At 52.7% G+C, this 19,461-nt stretch overlaps 7 protein-coding genes across 7 annotated transcripts; 5 read left to right on the forward strand and 2 right to left on the reverse strand.

Moving 5' to 3' along the window:
• Positions 1-490: 490 nt before the first annotated feature.
• Positions 491-1,792, reverse strand: INS49_005782 (uncharacterized protein; the record flags this gene model as incomplete). The annotated part of the gene is made up of 3 exons (XM_043166560.1): positions 491-560; positions 613-1,703; positions 1,757-1,792. 3 exons carry the CDS (start codon positions 1,790-1,792, stop codon positions 491-493), a joined length of 1,197 nt encoding a protein of 398 aa, XP_043027704.1.
• A 1,921-nt stretch (positions 1,793-3,713) lies between these two features.
• Positions 3,714-6,396, forward strand: INS49_005783 (uncharacterized protein; the record flags this gene model as incomplete). Its single annotated transcript, XM_043166561.1, has 6 exons — positions 3,714-4,073; positions 4,132-4,644; positions 5,365-5,677; positions 5,748-5,849; positions 5,911-6,135; positions 6,209-6,396. 6 exons carry the CDS (start codon positions 3,714-3,716, stop codon positions 6,394-6,396), a joined length of 1,701 nt encoding a protein of 566 aa, XP_043027705.1.
• A 967-nt stretch (positions 6,397-7,363) lies between these two features.
• INS49_005784 (uncharacterized protein) lies at positions 7,364-8,231 on the forward strand (the record flags this gene model as incomplete). Its single annotated transcript, XM_043166562.1, has 2 exons — positions 7,364-7,730; positions 7,834-8,231. 2 exons carry the CDS (start codon positions 7,364-7,366, stop codon positions 8,229-8,231), a joined length of 765 nt encoding a protein of 254 aa, XP_043027706.1.
• A 488-nt stretch (positions 8,232-8,719) lies between these two features.
• INS49_005785 (uncharacterized protein) lies at positions 8,720-9,028 on the reverse strand (the record flags this gene model as incomplete). Its single annotated transcript, XM_043166563.1, has 1 exon — positions 8,720-9,028. The coding sequence occupies one exon, from the start codon at positions 9,026-9,028 to the stop codon at positions 8,720-8,722; it is 309 nt and encodes a 102-aa protein (XP_043027707.1).
• A 1,581-nt stretch (positions 9,029-10,609) lies between these two features.
• On the forward strand, positions 10,610-13,217 carry INS49_005786 (uncharacterized protein; the record flags this gene model as incomplete). The annotated part of the gene is made up of 3 exons (XM_043166564.1): positions 10,610-10,636; positions 10,818-11,343; positions 12,175-13,217. The coding sequence occupies 3 exons, from the start codon at positions 10,610-10,612 to the stop codon at positions 13,215-13,217; spliced, it is 1,596 nt and encodes a 531-aa protein (XP_043027708.1).
• Positions 13,218-15,158: 1,941 nt separating this feature from the next.
• On the forward strand, positions 15,159-17,366 carry INS49_005787 (uncharacterized protein; the record flags this gene model as incomplete). Its single annotated transcript, XM_043166565.1, has 5 exons — positions 15,159-15,219; positions 15,297-15,640; positions 15,723-16,603; positions 16,708-17,148; positions 17,258-17,366. The coding sequence occupies 5 exons, from the start codon at positions 15,159-15,161 to the stop codon at positions 17,364-17,366; spliced, it is 1,836 nt and encodes a 611-aa protein (XP_043027709.1).
• Positions 17,367-18,691: 1,325 nt separating this feature from the next.
• INS49_005788 (uncharacterized protein) lies at positions 18,692-19,225 on the forward strand (the record flags this gene model as incomplete). Its single annotated transcript, XM_043166566.1, has 1 exon — positions 18,692-19,225. One exon carries the CDS (start codon positions 18,692-18,694, stop codon positions 19,223-19,225), a length of 534 nt encoding a protein of 177 aa, XP_043027710.1.
• Between the last annotated feature and the right edge of the window lie 236 nt (positions 19,226-19,461).

The raw sequence follows: 19,461 nt of genomic DNA on the forward strand, positions 1-19,461 counted from the left end.
GGCGACGATTGTTGACCGCAATTCGAGTTGAACAGGGGCGAGTAGAGGATTGACTAGGGTCTTGACAGAATGTCGACTAGGGGTTAGAAGCAATGACCATCTCAGGCAATGATCGAGAGTTCGGTGTGGGTCCGGCTTTCTCAAACGGGGCCTGCCGATACAGCATGTACACGCCACCTTAATGAGACAAAAGTAGGATTGACTCGAACAAAACTTGACTGACGAGAAAACATCCTCTCCTAAAGCAAGAATTCTTTGCCCTGCATCAACAAGGCGAAGAAGAAAATTAGCAGAAGCCTTCGACAGGACGCTGAAGAGTGATGGCATTCCACGTCCATGTAACCTATGCGCGTCAAAAGAGCGAACCTTGGAATAAGAGGTAAAGTTTACGGTGCAACGTGACCAGGGAAATACAATTATTTGGCAAGAACAGCTCAGGTTCGGCAATCATCACAATCTCGCTCACCGGCAGCCTTTACTACACACATCATCAGTACCTCCGCACGGACACACGTCCATACTCGTCCTGAACAATGGTCTCGTCAGCACGGGCCCAGTATCTGTCCAGGATTAGCAAGTTGCCTTCACCAAAAGACCTCACGCACAACTTACCCATGACGGCCATCCCTCTCACGTTCAGCACCTCGCGGGTAGATCTTCTCCATCTCGAGCCTATGCTTGCTCTTCGGCTTGCCCTCGGTGATCCTCAGCTTCTCAAAGTAGACGTAGGCCGCGTAGTAGACAGAGCTGGTGCAGCCCGCGACCGGGCCCTTCTTGCCCCTGAAGTCGCTGAGCATCTTGGACTGGATGGACTTGCAGCCCGGCATCTTGAGCTGCGCGTGGAGGTCGCGGCAGAGCTGAGCCTGGGTCATGCCCGGGGTCTTGAGGTGCGCTGTGATCTTCCTCCGGATCACGTCGCAGGTTTCAAACACGGGGACGGAGTCGGTCTCTTCCCCATCGAGATGGATGCTGTTGAGGTCTGCAGTCGAGGGGCGCGTCGCCGTGATCTTTGCCTTCTTCTGCGAGGCAGTGGCGGTGGCAGCAGGCATGGCCAGACCGGCGAGCTCTCGTTTCTTGAACCAAGCCCAAGCGGCGTCGTACACGTCGCTGTCGATTCCTCCAGTCGAGCCTGTCTTCTCCAGGAATCTGTTGACAGCAGTGGGGCTGCAACGGATGGTATTGCAGAATTCGCCCTTCTTGAAAATGCCCCTTTCGATGACCTTTTGAATGAGGGACCTGACAGCATTGCAGTTGAGGTCAAGCCCCATGTTATCGACGTTGATATGATCAAGGTTCTGCTTGTAGGCAGCGATGGCCTCATCCGACGAGACCTCAGACTTGCGCTTCCTGCCGGCAGAAGCACGCGGTGCGGCTGCAGCAGTTTGCTCGGCGGCTAGAGCTTGCTGGATCCTCGCGAGGGAACCGTCACTCGACAAGTTTCCACGAGCGGGAGGCACAGGTTGGGAGAAAGGGTTCCGGCTGGCCACTGGGGCCGGCGCACGTCTCCCTACGTTGACGGCGGACTGCTGGTACGCATGGCGGAGAGACTCGGCTTCGTCCCTCGCTCTGCCCTGCTGTCTCTCCCAGTAATCATTTCCCATGGGTGGTTTCCCCCAAGACGCATTTTTGGTGAGAGGGGGAAGCGTCACTGGGGACTGATTGGCTCTAGCAGTGACATCCTGAAGAGCTGGACGCGGTGGTGGCTAGGGAGCGGGTCAGCAGGTGGCCTGGGTGGGAGAGGAAGAGTCATGCCTACCAATCGAGGTGGAGGAATTGGAGTGTGGCTCTGCATATTGCCCGATGCGTTCAAGTACGGGTAGATGATAATGTCCACGCGGATGATGAAGGCTGCACGCTTGATGCAGCACCCGAAGACGCGTTGCTCAACACTGTGGCGCAGCTATCTGCCGCTGTGGAACTTGAGCCTGGCTCCTGGTGATCAATCTAGCGAGCACGTATCTCGATGATGAGACCCTTGATTCCACACTTGCGACGGATCTTGATTGACTCGTGGTCCAAGCTGTGATGACTTTGGTGGAGTTTGTTTACTTTGCACGAGACGCGTCAAGAATTATGTCGTCATTGGGAGGGACCGCGGTGGCACGTGCGTTCGACGTCAAACTTTATTAAGATGTATCCGCCCCTCGGAGTCACCACAACAGTCCGAGGAATGTAACTGTGATTTTCTCCCAAAATGTGCAGTGACCTGTTGATGCAAATACAAGTCTAATAAGTGGGCGCGACCATGCTGACGGCTCACTCTCCAATATCTACAGCGCAAGTTTGACAACTCCATAGATCTAGGCCATTCCTGTCTTGTTTTGCTCACTGCTCTGCTCAAATTTGCCCGTCACTTTTTGTCTTCCTTTTTTTTTTTAAAAAAAAAGAAAAGAAAAAAGCATAGACCCGGATTGCCAGCAGGTGCGGTGGGTTCAGGACGGACAAAGGATCCCTCCTCCTCGAGCCTGGGTGCCAAGCGACTGACATCGCCGGAAATGTTCCTACGGCAGAGCGCACTCTTGGCACTGTCATGGCCGCCCCTTTCTGACGGAAGCCCTTGTGCTTCGGGTGACAACCCAACATTTGTGGCAGCACCTTTTGGTGCGGTCCTCTCATCCTACGAACATTGAATCACTTCCAGTGGAAACTTGGTTGAGCAGACAGCGGGTGTCATAGATGGACATAGCTACATGCTCTTGGGCTCAGTCGAGAAGCGAAAAGTTAATTCACCTTGAAAGTCCCACCGCCATTTCCCGAGAATCAACGAGACCACACTTCGGGCAGAATTATGAATAATATGAAGTCACAATACGTAGCGTCACGGGTTGCATGGCAGCGTCACAAAAGTTCCAACCACTGAGGCAGGTTATTCGATATGACAGGGCTGCCCTGGAAGCTTTACTGGCCGCCCTCATGAGAGAACTGGCTTGGACTCCGCAAGTATTTCCGCTTTGTTTGTTGGCGAGCCCTTTGAGACGCCCGCGAGTTGCCTTCAGTCCCGCACCTGAGCCGAGCATTCGTATTTTGACTTTTAAGCAACTCCCGAGGTCTAGATAATGACTTAAGAATGGCCTTTGCTCTGAGAGGCTATTTTCCTCAACAGTAAACTCCACTCAACAAGATGAGGTTTGCGCTTTTGATCGTTTCTACGTTATTAAGCAGTGTCTCTGCTACCATTACATCGTCGAGCGACCATCCCCTTCCTCCCCTCCAACTGCGGTCCCCGCGTTACCTTAGACCCACCAAAGGACACGGCGACAAAGTCTACCATGTCCCCATACAGAGAAGCGCCGACGCCCTGCCGAAGCACCACGCGCTGCGGAGCGTACTGGGACTCAGTCAGGATCACATCAGAAGACGCGAAGATGGGGAATCGGCGGCATCGGTCCAACTGACTGGGCACTCCTATATAACCAATGTGACCATTGGCGAGCAGGAGATCCCTGTGCTAATTGATACTGGCTCGGCCGATCTCTGGGTGGCTCCAGACAGCTTTGTCTGTCTCGACGAGAACCACAATGAGGTGCCGCGTGAAAATTGCAACATTCCCGTCTATTTCGAGGGAACATTCAGCGGTGGTGCGGTGGACGACGAATATTTCTCGATCAGTTGTGCGTATAGGCTCGCGCCTTTCTACTGTTCACCCTTGCCATCTTGAAACAACCCGTGTCAGAATATGTAGCTGATAACTAGCAGACGCGGGTGGACAGTACATGTATGGCGAATACGGGTATGAGTCTGTTACGTTGGGAGGGATCACGGTGGCCGACCAACAGATTGCATTGCCGTCTACCGGATACTTGCACGCCACCTCGGGAGACTTCTCGGGCATCATGGGCCTAGGCTTCCCGGGCATGACTGCGGCGAGAAGCGGCGGAAAGCCTCAAGAGACTGCCAACAATGATGACGATCTCACAACATATGACCCCTGGTTCACAAGCGCTGTCAAGCAGAACCTGACGCAGCCAGTTTTCAGCTTGGCACTGGATATCCACGGTGGCGGGATCTTGGCCCTTGGAGGTGCTGCCGACGTGCCTATCAAGGGAGAATACGCCCCTACTCCAATTCTGATGGTGAGTACTGGAACAACTCTCTCCTAAAAAGCCGGGCATGATTACTGAAACTCAGCAGCTCAATCTGAACCAGGAGGAGCGTGCAGACGAGGAGTTCACGTACTACACCATCATCGCGGAGGACTACCTCATCGCCGGGCAAAGCTACGCAAATGAAACCACCGCAGCGGGCCCGTCAAACGACACTTCGGGTCAAGGAAAGGGCTTCCCCGTCATCGTGGATAGCGGCTATGCGACCAACATCCTGCCCCCGTCGCTGATCAAGGTGCTCTATGAATCCTTTAAGGCCCCGCCCGAGCTGATCGACATCCAGGGCGCCGCCTTGTTTGCCGCCCCGTGCGACGCCGAGGTGCCCTCGTTCGGCATCCAGATCGGTGGCCACGTCTTTGAGCAGTCCGCCCAGGAGGTGTTGATTCCCAACGCGAATGTTACGGTGAATGGCACTTCCTTCTGTGCCCTGGGATCTCAGCCGGGCATCGAGGAGGCTGGGGCGCTGGGTGTCACGTTTCTGAGCAGTGTGGTTGCCGTCTTCGACATTGGCGCGTCGGAGATGCGGTTTGCACAGAGGGAGGTAGAGAGTCATGGGGATGGTGATGGAGGAAGCTCTATGCATGGGAAAACTTCTTTCGGAAATAGCTCGACTGGAGGAAACTCATCCGGAGTCTCATCTGGAGTGACGATGATCCCTCCGGCCAGTTCTGGTCTTGCTAACACCAATGCTGGGGCAAGGCTGCTTCCGTTGTGGGGATTTAGGTTTTGAGCTGTATTGCGCATGGGGTGCCATTAAACACCGGGTACCTCCGGGGCAGGTCAGACCATTGATTTGCGATGCTCAGGCCTACTGCAAAAGGGTGACTTGATAAGCAGTGAAGAGATTTATCAGATTTTAAAATTCCTAGGGTGAATTCGACAGTTATTCTCACGATCTCTTTATCGCGGAGGAACGTCGAATCCAATACGTCATTTGTCAGCTGCGGCTCGCTACGGACCTAACGTTATTCCAACGTCCGATAGGTCCGACTACGCGACTTCAGGCTCCCTTTTGACTTCCACGGGTCTTAAAAGACTGACTGCAGGTAACTTTGTAGAACACTGACAATCGCGCAATTCATTGAATCGGAATTAACATCAGCATTGAGAACCTGGAAAATGGTGACACTCGCAGCAAAGACTGTCGTGGCTACAGGCGCCTCTTCCGGTCTGGTGCGTTTATCCTGTTTGGCCTGCACAAGTGCAGCACTTTAATGGCTCAAGACTCGCCTACAGGATCATTCATTGACTTTTCATACAGGGATTCGAGCTTGTAAAACAGCTGTTGGCCAAGCCTGAGCCGTACAGGTTCATCCTCGGCGCGCGAGACACGGAGAGGACGAAAAAGGCCTACGATGACCTCAAGTTCGACAGCACTACCCATAGCCTCACGGTGCTTCCACTGGAGCTCTCCAACCTCAACACAGTCAAGCACTTTGCGCAGCAGACCCTGGAGAAGCTCGGGCGGGACAGGCTGGACTGCTTTCTGCTCAATGCCGGCATGGCCAAGGGTGCCAATGGTCCTGGCCCGCATGGTTCCAAGTGGTGCGAGGCATATGTTGTCAATCATCTCTGTGAGTTCCCCAGCTGGACGGGGATGTGGCCCGTTTTGGATCAGAGATTATTTACTGACGGTGGTTGAAGCTCAACATTACTTGACGCATCTTTTCCGCGAAAAGCTGGTAGAGTCCAAGTCCCGCGTAGTAGTGGTCTCTTCGGGTGCAATCCGGCGCGTCTCCGACCCTTGTACGATGTCTCACAACCATCTTCGTGCGTTTCTGAAGTCTGGAGCTAATCTCATTGCTAGCTGTACTCGACAAGAGCCTCCTGGCCGACTCTGGGACAGAAGACCAGGTCACCTACCCCGAGAGCAAGTTTGTGCAGCTTCTGGGAGCTCATTGGTGGCGCCGCCAGCTACCGGAGTGCCGCGTCGTCGCTGTCTCTCCCGGCCTCATCCCCCAGACCGGCATCGCCCGCCACGGAACCTTGAAGCTGACCATGGACATGCCTGATGCGAAGACCGTGCCAGAAGGTAAGTTTCATTAGCGGAATATGCGTGTAGGTCTTTTTTTGTTGTCAAAATGGCTAACGAAGTCAACATTCAGGCGCTCAAAGCATTCTGCGGGCGTTCACGCGGGACGACTTCCCGGCTGATCCGGAGCAGATCTTCCTCACCAGCTGGGGCGAGTGGTGGGGCAAGGATGTCTACGAGAAATCACTTGACAAGGCCCTACAGGACAAGTGGTGCCCGACTCAGGAAGCTATCGAGCGGGGAGAAGGTATCAACGCATGAAGGAAAAGCTGACGGTGCATGTGATGATACGAGATATCCTCGACTGAGATTTTTAAAACAATTAAATGACCTGAGAATCGTTTGTGATGCTGCAAAGGTCAGCCTTCTAAACTCATAAACCGATGGCTTGTGATCAAGGTTGCCTGGGCACATCGCGATTTTGGTCTTGAACGCATGCAAATGGGTCGTGCCTACACCTGAAACGTTGCCAGCAATTGAACCCGATCACAGGGCTCGTCTCACAGCCGTCAACGATTCCGTTTGTAGTAAAAGTAGTAAAAGTGTGTTGCTTGGATTTGTTTACTTTGCAAGACGCGTCGGAGAAACGCGCCTTTCTTTGCAGGGTGACGCGGTGGGTGGAACGTGCGGTCTGATGTCATGTTCAGGGGTGGAGAAGGGTTGTTCGCACTGCAAAGCCTCCTTGCTCAGGGTCAACAGATCTCGGCATCAATTTTCCATTCAATCATATATTTTAAATTGATAAATCTCTTTCCTCCCCGTACAATTGCCTTGTATTCATCACCGACACCCCAAGGGACACATCCAACCATGCCAGCAGCTGCAAAAAGGAACGAAAAAAGGCGGTTCGACTTCCAAGAAGGCGAGAGTGGACCTGAATGAGAGCCAGTACTACCAGGGCGTTAGCCATTCGGGCACCGCATCTAGTTTTGGGTGTGGGAGCTACCTCCTCGGAACTCCTAACTTCACTTTCCAGTCGCCAGTGGACTGGCCCATGTTCTTCGAGGTCGACTCCGGTATGGAAGGGCCAGGCACCGGAGGGTTTCGCCTCTGTGTGCCTTGCGAAGATACGAAGGATATTGTCAATTCGCCAACCTTTTTCGTACCTTTTCAGCATGTTGGTCAGTATCATTGTCTCTAACTGCACCTGTTACGTAAATACCAACGCAGTCTTGACCAGCACCGCCTCGGGCATTTCGCTGAACGACCATCCACAGAGCAATTCATCATGATCGACGAACCGAGCCCCAAGAGGTCTACGCCATCTACCAAGCAGGCCATCCGAGGAATCATTATCCCAACCGCCGCTGTTGGTGCATCGGCTCTGCGAAAGCCGTATCCCAAGGTCATATCCTTCACGCTGCCTGCCCAAAAGGCAGGCACTGACTTCAAAGGAAAATTTGGGGAAGCTGCTGATGACCCGGGTGAGACTTATCGTGCTTTAGTCACGCGAGTCTTCAATGAGCAGCTTGAGCCCCTCGAAAAGTCGGTTATTGATATTAGCTCTGCTGCTGCCACCAAGGAAGCAGGTGCCAGATTGATGTGTGATGCGGTTTTGAAGCACGAGAGCAACCCGCCCGAGAAGCCCATCAAAGGTGAAACCATTCTTTTTCTTGTATCTCCCATGTTGTGGAAAGTGCGCCGGTCTTGTGGTAAACTCGTTCACCGCCACGTTTCTGACTTGGCTTGCTCTTGCAGGAAAGCTTTTCTTCCTAGAGACGGGCATCCTGTTCCAGTCCGAGACAACTGTTCTGTTCTTGACGGCTGAGTCCACCCCGGCCACCTTTCTCGTCTCCAATTACGAGCCTTCATCCAAACGGCCTGGGCCGGTCAATCTCACACTTGTCTGCCCTACCTCAGAGCCATACTACGACAAAGCGCATGAAAGTGAGCAGAGTGCTTCTAAACAGCACGAAACGGCCGAGCCCCTGTTTATCAGCTTCCACGACATCAGCCTTGATATGTCCGATAGAATTGCTCAGTACGCGAAGCGTCACGGCATCAAACTAGATGAGGTCGAGCAACACTGGTACAGCCTCAAACAGGACCAGCCGATGTCTAGCTGGATGCCACGGGGAATGATGCCCAGGTCATGATGATGGTTGCTGAAGGGGGAGGGGGGGCATCACGGAGTGACCTTGCTGCATACATATGGTCAAGGTGTATTCAAGTCCTCACGTATACATGAATGAAAAAGCATCGGAGACTCATAGTACAGGGGATAATTCGGTACTGTTGGAATGATGTTACACAGCCGCTGGTACTTCATCACTGATCCTGAACTTGGTGCACAGGCTTCTAAAATTGACATAGCTCGGTGACAGAGCTTCGTACTCATGTGTACATTGTGCTTGATTTCCATAATCCAAGATATATACATCAGAAGTTTCTTTTGCCTTCGTAAACTATTTGAAACGGCCCCGTACTTGAATGTAAGTTCCGCCTACTACTCAGTCTGACTTGAGAGGTAGAGTGTGCTGCTTATCAAGCATCGATGAAACGACCAGACTCACTCAACCAGGTGTCCATGTAGTCGAAAGCAGTTTTGACGGTGTTCCCATACTCGCCAGGGTAGCTCTCGCACTCAGTGCACGTATCGATGGTGTGCTGGGTCCCCCTCGACGAAAGCGATGCTCTTGTCGCTGGTAGTGGCGGCCAGGTAGATTTTCTCGGCGTTGAGATACTCGTAGTGCCCGGTGTTCCCCATCGCCAGGAGTGGCACCTTAATGCCGGGTACGCTACCGACAGGGGCGGTCTGCGACGGCGCCCACTCGACACCCAAAACATCTGCGGCGTTGTAGCCAAAGTTGTCCTCGTCAATACGGACGGCGAAGGTCTCGAGGAAACGGGTGATGGTGGTCTTCAGGGCGCCGTCGTATAAGCTATTGGCCATGCTGGGCACGCCGGCAGAGGCGACGCGGACGGACGGTACGGTCTGGGTGGGGGCCGTGCCATTCTTGTGGAGGAGGGGCCACTCCTGGCGGGTATGAGACAGGCATAAGCCATTTCAACTCCACAAATAATTCTCCCGACTTGTAGATTGAGTTACGTCTGGCGTTCTTATCTGAGTTCCCATGCGGACTGGTCACGGTCAGAGACGTCGTAATAACAAGGCTTTTGTCCATTGGTGGGCTGGTCAAGTGAAGCAGACAATAGCTAAGGACTGTCCTTCGTGATCTAGAATAATAGTAGAACGAATAAAATGTAATTCTCAGGGACACAATAGCCGATTTATTTAGTGAGACTGTGGAAAACTCACCACTTGAGGCAATGCCATCCTTTCATTCGCTCGCGCTCTGAAGATCTCGACTGTTGATGGATATTGACGAAGCTATACCAAAATACCTTCTTCCCGTATTGAGGGATGTCGTAGTCTGGCTTTCGGCGCGTGGGAAACTCGGATGGAAGTGGAGGGTCCTCTTCATCCGCTGCGCAAATCTTTTCGGCAGTCGTTCTTGGAGATGGTTGTCTTAGAGCTAGAGGCAATATTCTGATACCCTCTTTGACATTGCAACTGACGAACAACAAAACGAAGAATATCAAGTAAACTTCCTTGAGATAGAAAATTCTAATTAGAAATGAGGTTGATATGAAAAGATTTGAATTGTTGGAATGTTTATATCAAATACAGTATCTTGTTTCGTATCGACAAGTACATAAGGCTGTTACACAGGTTTTAGAATGGATAAGATCAGCGCATTGAGCCACGTCACTATGAACTCACATTATTACCGCACCCCAACGTGTGATTACAATAGAAGACTGACTTTGCCTTCTCCTCCTTGTCACCCAATTACCGCGTTGCGTTGATCAACCTATATCGCTAGGTGCAACTGATTTGATATGCAAAACTATACGATGTCTTCCTCCCTTTTGAACTCTTTCCGCATATCAGCTGGCACGCAGACACCATCCGGGGTCTGGCGGGACACCGCCAGGTCCGAGGACTACAACAAGGCTCGCACCAGTAGACTATTCAATGGAATCGTCCCCAATAGATATCCCACCGGTATAATCTTTGCCAAGGCAGAGCATGATATCGTGTACGCGGTGAAAGTAGCTCTCGAGAGAAAACTGCGCGTCTCAATCCGTGCAGGGGGCCAGAGTTATCCGGCATGGAGTCTTCGGGATAACGCTCTGCTTGTGGATCTGGGCCAGTACTCTGAGCTGGTCCTTGATCAGAAGACGCATGTCGTACGACTATCACCAAGTTCCACGGGAATAGAGCTTGACAAGTACTTGATAGCAAGCGGCCGAGCATTTCCTGGTGGACATTGCCCTGATGTGGCCGTGGGAGGGTATCTTCTTGGAGGAGGCATGGGTTGGAACACGAATGTGAGTGCCTTTCTCGTGTTCAGTGACGAAGAGTGTGAACTGACCAAGGTGCAGAATTGGGGTTGGGCGTGTGAGAGCGTGGTCGCCATTGACGTGGCGACGGCAAACGGCGAGCTTGTTCGAGCGGACGCAAACACTAATGAAGACCTTTTCTGGGCAGCCAGGGGTGGTGGTCCGGCGTTCCCTGGCGTCGTGACGAGATTCTATCTTCAAACTCAGCCAGCGCCCGAAGTGATACGCTCATCCGCATACGTCTATCCGCTTGAACATTACAAGACGGCGATGAACTGGGCCCTTGAGGTATTTTTTGGAAGCTATCATGACTTAGGCTTTGCTGACCTGCCCAGATCGCCTCCACACTCGAAAACACCATTGAGCTCACTGCTGTTGGGAGTTACCGTGAGGGCATTCCAGACCCTTGTACCACGATAGTTCTGCAGGCTTTGAGCGACGACGAAAATCTTGTCGAGAAGCTGCTACGATACGCAGAAGAGTCGCGCCCCAATGGAGCCTTGTCTGCATCCGTCTGCCAAGAAACCAGCATACAGCGTGAGTATGACAACAAGGCCAAGGCGTATCCCATTGGCAAGCGGTACAAAGTAGACAACGTCTTCCTTCGCAACGATGTGGATATCGTCTCTCTTATGGAGCCGGCTTTCACCACACTTCCAACGAGGCAATCTTTGTCACTCTGGTCATCCATGAGACCACGTAGCAGTCGACCGTTGACCGGCATGGCCCTCAGCGTGCAGTCGGATCACTACCTTGCCGTCTACGCTATTTGGGAGAACGAGGCCGACGACTCTCAGTGCGGGTCATGGCTCTCCAGTGTTATGGAGCAACTGGGGCCACAGTCAGTCGGCTCCTACTTGGGTGAGTATGATTTTCAGGCTCGTCCCTCCAAGTGCTGGGGAACCGAGGAATATCAGAAACTGATGGAGATTAAACGCAAATGGGACCCTGACAACCGAATCTGTGGATGTCTTGGGTTGGAAGATCACCCAACGGCAAACAATAGCACAATGACAACTGCTAGTACCACAGCAACTACATAGTGATTCAGTCGGCAAGCCAGTCGGCAAGCTAGCCGTGCAACTTTACGATAGATAATCTATATATCCATGGTCTGGTATAACAACTTATGATAGCTTATTTCCATCTTAGTATGAAGATTTCATACCTTTAGCACCATCACAAAATTAATTTACGCAGTATGAACTGACTAGCCACCTTGAGTGCTCCCTGGCGAGACAGCTGGACGGCGGCGGGCGTGGCAGATCACGAAAGCGGCAGCGCGTACAGTGTCGTAGGCATCGTTGCACTCCCTCACAGTTCTAGGCAGCCACATGTGCGGGATATATGCCTTCGTATAAGCGTGTCAGCATACGCCCCAACATAGCTTCAATGTTCACGAGAGAGCTGGTAGACTACTCGTGCCCACCAACCAGCACCATCCGAATGCAGTATAGTGCCAAGCCTGTCGCTGATCACCTGCATTTAGCTCTCTCCATCAGACCTGCGACTCATCCCCAGGTTCCATTCTTAATACCGCATGACATGCATAAGACTCTGGGTTAAATCCATCACCCTCGCCTCTTTTCTGCTCCCGGCCCACAGTCCTTGCTATTTCAAGGCACAGAACTGCATCGAGCCACCTGCTTGCTGCATATCAAATCCTCGAAATGGCCGCTCCAGCCACTGCAGCCCCCAGCTTTGACACGCCACCTTCATATGACGAAGTCATCGACGTCTGCCAGCCTACGATTCTCATCCTGGCCGGACAGTCCATCCATGCGGAATCCGCAGACTCTGCACCGCTCTACCAACTCAACCGGGGCATCGCATCCCTGACGCACGCAACCCAGAGCGTAGAGTTCCAGCGGGTCCAGTACAGCGTCAAGACGACGTCAGATGGAGAGCCCGCCGTCAAGCACCGCGAGCGGCACGTCTACAACCTCAAGCACAACCACAAGGTCCCGGGCGGCTATGACTCTTGGCCCTCAGAATCCCCAAACTACCACATCGAGTCGGTTTCCAGCACTACCAAGGAGGCAGGCACACTAGGCCTGAAGAAGTCGCGCTTTCCCGGCCGTAAACAGTGGAGGGTCCTGCCCGTCGACAGGTCGGGGAAGAACAGCAAGAAAGGGTTCGGCCTTCCGACTTTCGTCAAGGATGCAAAGCCGGTGTTTGAGATCAACCACAAGGCGGTCGGCTACGAGTGGACGGACGGTGAGGGCAAGGCTGTTGCCGTTGAGGACGAGGGAGAAGACACCCACCGGTTGATCGTCACGGCATCGCTACCCCGGAAGACCCTGGACGCGCTGGTGGCCCTGTGGTGCTGTCGCATGTGGCAGTACTCGGCAGATAATACAGAACCCATTCACGAGGGCATGCAAGGAGGTCAGTGCGCCCACGGGAATGCACACGATATCGCGAGTCTCGCTAATGAAATGGAACGCAGTACGGAGAAAGCTGAATCTGTCGAGGGACTTCATGAATTCCTAAGACAAGCCGAACGCCAGCCCACGAAGCCCTTGGACATCGTCCGCAGTACATGCACCGCCATGCAATACTATGTGCCCTGGAACCAAGCCGTCGCTCGTCGGAATCTGAAGAATTACCGTCTCCGTGTTACCAGGGTACTGCGTGCGATGGCCCTCGGCGCTCACGGCCGCGGTATCGGCGGCAAATACCAGCCCAAACTCCCCGCCGGTGATATATACACCAGCGGTATTGTCTGTCGGTAATGTGACATAGGCCAGTCCTGAGAGAAACACTACCCATCTATTTGCGCGTCAGCCAGTGCACACTCCTTTCTGGGACGAACAATGAGACTCTCGAGCCGACGTGGTCTTCTTACTGATTAAAGGGCGCCCTGTGCAAACCGCCGTCGAACCCAGCGGGTACCACGGTGAACGTGATATTGGCCGCGTTTCCTATCAGCGCTGCTGCACTGCCTTTGATACCCGGTGTTGCTGAAGATGCGAACGGGGTGTCCATCTGCCAGCACTCTATGGTTGATGCATTGTTTGCCGCTGCAGTGACACTGATGTTCAGGCTCAGTGCTTGCACTGCTCTAGCACCGGCTATTGCGAAGGACAGAAAGGAAAAAATCTGCATGTTGACAGTGGTTTTTACTCTAAAGTGGTGCGATGGAACTGGGGAAGTGGAAGAGGACTCGTGAAGGGAGTGGGTTCATCCCAGGTAGAAAGAATAGGGAGGACGTATCATTATCGTAGGCTTCAATCTTACGTGAGCAATTAGGCGATGCAGCCGACCAATGATCTGCAAAGTCACTGTGCAGCAGGTTGTATATCTCAGCTCTGCTTCTCTTTCATGGTCTACGGTAGGATTAGTGACACAGAAACACCTCTAGTCGAAAAGGCGTGCGGGGAACGAAAAGCACCTATTCCGAGGGGGTGAGGGGTCCGTGGACTTCAAGGAGCTGAAGAGGAGGCGTTGGGAACACAAGTGACGAACACAAAATGCACTGTCATCAGAGGCTGCGAATTGAATCCATACAACCTGCGGGTGCCTCAACAGTAGATCGTAAGTCTGTGCGAATTTTCCCGATCCCTTGTCCCCGTCACTTAGACGGCGCAAACAGCATTCGACTGAACTTTAAGCTGCGAGCTGGTATACAACCTCATAAAGCAAGTGTATCTGTTGAGTCTCTCGTGAATTGTGACCTTTCTAAGTTTGAGTTTTTATATATTTTCACTAACTCAGTTACTATTCTCTCTTTGACGTACTGCATTAAGTGCAAATACAGGAAAATACAGTACTAAGAGTTGTGAGAGTTTTTGCCTAGGTGCATTTTACTATAGCAACGCGCAATGGATACACCATTACATTGGGATTATTTATGGCAGGAATACCAGAGGAAGAAAAAGGAATCTTGATTACGGAGTCGACTATGAAGAGGACATGAATTATCAGCCCTCAATGAGAAACGGCTGAGTCTTGGTGGACAATGGCTAAACATAATTTGTAGGCGGAATAGTGTGAAGGCAGATGGGATTGCTGGTAGCGTGGCGTGTACACGGTAACATCCAGGGCATCTGCATTGTATCTGAGTCGCTGTGTTGCGTGTTATAGATAGATTAAGAACAAGGGAGAGACGAAGTAAGCAGCAAGCATGGGGAATCAGCTGGCCTCAGAGATCTTCATTCAACTAACTACGGCAACGGATGGACGGAGGTGAACTTGCATATCGGAATGCGCTGCCAAGGAAAAGATAGCACGGGCAAGCAGGATTACGCAAGGACGGACTTCCCCATACGCCTCTTTTTACTGTCGTGTAACATATGTGATCGAGTGAAATAGGAAGGCAGATATGAGCAGTGAGGGGGAGCCATTGCGGAGAATAGTCCTCGTCGACGGTGTCGCGGTACCTATTGACTACAGGGGTCCACTATATAAACGCCTTGGCTTCGCGTACGGCTTGTAAATTCTAGTCTTCCTCCCTTTGCGCACCAACAAGTTCCTGACCATGAACTATCTCCCAGCACTGTGACAGACGGTCTTCATTTCTCGACTTTTGCCTCTAAACAAAGCTGGCAGCTTGGTCAACCGGATAGTCTTCCAACGATACTGGTCCCGGTGGTTTCGTTCTCAATTCGTTGACGTCCTCTTAAAGAGCGATAGGGTGTCCCTTCACACAGTAGAAAGGCCCAGCGTTAAATAACATGCCTTTGTCCTCAAAGCTGCTCGACAACGCCCGCGGGTTTGATGTGATTATCGCCGGAGGTAAGACCTATCAAGAGACACATTCAAGGATAACACTTCCATTCTATCAATGCTGACCACCGTGTTGAACTCTCCAGGCGGTACGGCGGGCTGCATCGTAGCCTCACGGCTGGCTGACGCCAGCCCGGAGCTCTCAATTCTCGTGGTCGAGTCCGGGCCAAACAACCGCAATGACCCGGATATTGTGCACCCGCCATTTTTCCACACAAATCTCAAACCATGCAAGCACAAGCTTCTGTACTACAAGGGGAGAATGTCACCCCAGATGGCGGGTAGGGAGCCCATCGTGTCCACCGGCGGCCTGCTAGGCGGCGGCTCCTCGGTCAACGCTATGATGTATACCCGTGCCCAAGGCTGCGACTTCGATTCCTGGGACACGCCCGGGTGGTTTGCTGACGATATGTGGCCGTTTCTAAAGAAAGTGAGGTGATGTCATGTTTCCCATCTACCAATATACGAACACTCCCAGTGCTCTGAAGAATAAGTACTGATGGCGAACATAGCTCGAAACATACCACGGCCCCGGAGCCAGGCAACACCACGGATGCGACGGGCCTATGGACGTGTCTGATGGCACCTACCGCTGCAAGAGATTCGAAGACGACATTCTTTCCGCGGCCGAGAAGGTCGGCTACCCCGAGTTGACAGATCTCCAGGACCTGGACACCAATAACGGATTCAGTCGCTGGCTGCGCTACGTAAGTCCAGACGGCAGGCGACAGGATACCGCTCACACATACCTGCACCCGAAACTTGAAGGGGGGAAGCACCCGAACCTGCACGTGCTCGTCGAGTCGCAGGTCCTACGCGTCCTCTTCGAGGGGACGACAGCCGTCGGCATCGAGTACCGGCCTAACCCCGACTTTCAAGCCCTGATGCCCCTAACGATGACGCCTGTGAGGACGGCCAGGGCACGGCGGATGGTCATCCTGTCCTGCGGCGCCCTCGCGACGCCGCTGCTCCTCGAGCGGTCCGGAGTGGGCGATGCGCGCATCCTGGAACGGGCCGGCGTGTCGGTGGTAGCAGACCTCCCTGGTGTTGGGCACGACTATCAGGACCATCAGCTGGTGTACTACCCGTACAAGACCGACCTGGAGCCTGACGAGACACTCCATGGGATCCTTGCGGGGCGCGAGGACCGGCAGGCGCTGATCGATAGCAACTCGAGGATGATGGGCTGGAACGGCACGGACATCGGCTCGAAGCTGCGCCCTACGGTGGCTGATGTTACCGCCATGGGGCCCGCCTTCGGCGAGGCTTGGGAGCGAGACTTCAAGGACGTTCCGAGCAAGCCGCTGATGCTCACTGCTGCCTTTTCTTACTATTTTGGGGACCCGTCTGCTGTGCCCCCGGGGCAGTATATGTCCATACTGAATTATACGGCGTAAGTTAGCTATCTCCGTTGTGAATAGTGGCCAGACCACAGGGAATATCAGGATTTAGAGACTACTCCAGGAGGTGGCTGACTGACATGCCCCCATCTCACAGATACCCATACTCGCGTGGCCATGTCCACATCACCGGACCAAGCATCACCGACCCAATCGATTTTGACGTCGGCATCTTCTCAGACAAGGGCGACATCGACCTGAAGAAGCACGTGTGGGCGTACAAGAAGCAGCGCGAGATCGTGCGCCGCACGAAGATGTACCGCGGCGAGATCGCGTCCGGCCACCCGCGGTTCGCCCCGGACTCGGGGGCCGCGTGTGCCGAAGAAGTCGGTGGTGATGGCGCTGGGGCCCACGATGTGGAAGACGATATCAGATACTCCGCCGAGGACGACGCCGCGATCCAGGACTTCCTGCGCGGGAATGTGGCGACCACGTGGCACTCGCTGGGGACTGCCAAGATGGCGCCGGCCGGGCGCCTCGGCGTCGTTGATGGGGCTCTTGGTGTGCATGGTCTGCGAGGCCTGAAGCTGGCTGATTTGTAGGTATCCATTATTGGCTTTGCCCCTGCCACTGTATCCCGGATATTTCGTTTCAGGGGTCGACTTGGACACTTCTTCAATGATTGTTAACAATTCTGTGTTTTGTAGGAGCATCGTCCCCAAGAACGTCGGCGCCAATACGGCGAACACGGCCATGGTTATTGGCGAGAAGGCTGCGGACATCTTTATTAGGGAATTGGGACTCGCAGGTGCTTAAAAAGCACAGATCTGGAAGTCATAAGCCAGTGTGGGGGATATTGTTCTGGCTTTTCGCTACATCGTCTTCGTCAAGGTGAGGCGTTGGGCCATCGTCGGCTTGACCTTAGTATTAAGCTTCATGAGTCACCACTTCAGTTATTGTGCTGTCTGTATCGTTTCATCTTCGTTAGTTCTGAATTGTTCACTTTCTGGTTGAGGCTACGAACCAAGATTGTTTGTACCGGCATGACGCATTATACTGGGCGGTGTTCATTGATATGACCCGCGACGGTGGATGCTTGACAATTAGTTAAAGAGAAGCATAGTTCCCTTCAGGATGCGCTGAGACGTGATGCTATATTTGATGCTTGCTGTGATGCAGAAAAATGGCCAGTCCCATTGTCATCGTTCACATTCCGTTGCACTTCATATTTCTCCACTATTTAAATTTCTTGATGACGGTCATTTGGTCGGAAAGAGCTACATTCTTCTACTGTGGTTGTGGACTCTGAGTATTGATACCGTTTACCCTGCTTTCTTCTAGGTATTCTGGGTGCAGCCAAGAGACTCTGCTGTATACCGAAGGAAGGTAGTCATGCATAAGCACGTGAGTGCTGCATAAAACCCAGACATGGGATGGGTACCGTCGGAAGCCAGAACAACACAGACTCTTGTAATGCCTCCTCATCTCTGAGTGGACCTACAGTGTCATAACGCCTGCTAAACAAACTATCTCACGGATTTAAACTCAGAGTAGGACTTGACACCACATTATAATCAGCCTACAATAAACCCCATGGCCATCATTCCTCACGCCGGACTGACAGATGCGGAGCTCGAGGAAACGAGGCCGGAAAGGACCCAGGCCGCTGATCGAGTCCGGGAACTCTATGCAAGCGGCATCCCTTTCTTCACGAAACGTGCTATTGCTGACCTGGAGGACCAATTAGACCGCGCGAGGAAGCATTTTCAACATGTAGGTACGTCCGAGTGCAACGACGAGGGTCAGAGCCGCGGACAGATGTTCTTTCTGCAAGGACTAGAGGGCAAGACGATGGAGATTGAGAATGAGACGGGCACCGTCTGGCCAACGGCCGGCACAACAGAACACGTTGTGTGAGTATGAGAAAACCCTTGAGACAGAAGCTTGCTCACCACAATCGTCTGGACAGGGCTGGTCCCACGATCGACTACGTAACATATCAGGACTTGATCGCCGCCAAAACGGATCCTGGTCAATACTGTCCCTTAAGGCTAGCTTATTGCCCATTGCGAATAAACTATCATGAACGCGAACGCGACAAAACTACAAAACAATTCCTGTCTCAGAATAGAGGCCAGACTATGAAGGCTACCAGAGAAGCCTTGGATGCTGGTGTCAAGGCCTGGATAAACAGCGAGGAGTGCAAAAGGATTACTGCTGCTTTGATGGCCAGCACGATTCCCGGCAAGATCACCAAGGTCATTGCATTTGCCTGCTGCACCTTGTCAGGTTGCGAAGCTGTTCAGGCACGCAGCATCAAACAACATGCCTTGATACTTACAATCAAGAATGTCCTGCAGAGTCTCACTGTGGATGGGGATATCAAGTGCTACGCCCAGGACCCCGTCTGCACGGATGCGGATCGAGCTGTCCTAGAGGGCGAAGGAATTCACGTCCTCGAGGACCCGCACGGTTTCTTGGAGATCGACGACTCGAGCGTCGTCATCTCCTTCTCATCTAATGTCCCGGTCAGGCAGATTGTGGCAGATGTTGCCCGGCCTGCTATCATGCTATGGAATAGGGTGAAGTCTGAGGGGGAGATGGCCAGCGCTTGGTCGAAATGGTGGCAAGAGCAGAGATTCAAGAGTATTGAAGAGCTTGAAGGAAACATGTAAGTGGTATTCTTATTGAGTTGTCCTCTGGTGAGTCTTTGTTAACAACTTGAATTTGGGCAGATGTGATCCAGAGTCGTCTCGCGTGCGAGAAATGGTGGGGAATGAGTACGTTGAGATACAGAAACTCAGCGAGGATACGTTTGGTGACTCTTGTATCTATGTCAGACGGTGCTAGATTCCTAAACACATCTCCCGGATTTCCTCGTCGTAATCATAAAAACCCTGTACGGTCGAAG

Source organism: Diaporthe citri, assembly GCF_014595645.1.
Source record: "Diaporthe citri strain NFHF-8-4 chromosome Unknown scaffold_2, whole genome shotgun sequence".
Taxonomy (NCBI): Eukaryota; Fungi; Ascomycota; class Sordariomycetes; order Diaporthales; family Diaporthaceae; genus Diaporthe; species Diaporthe citri.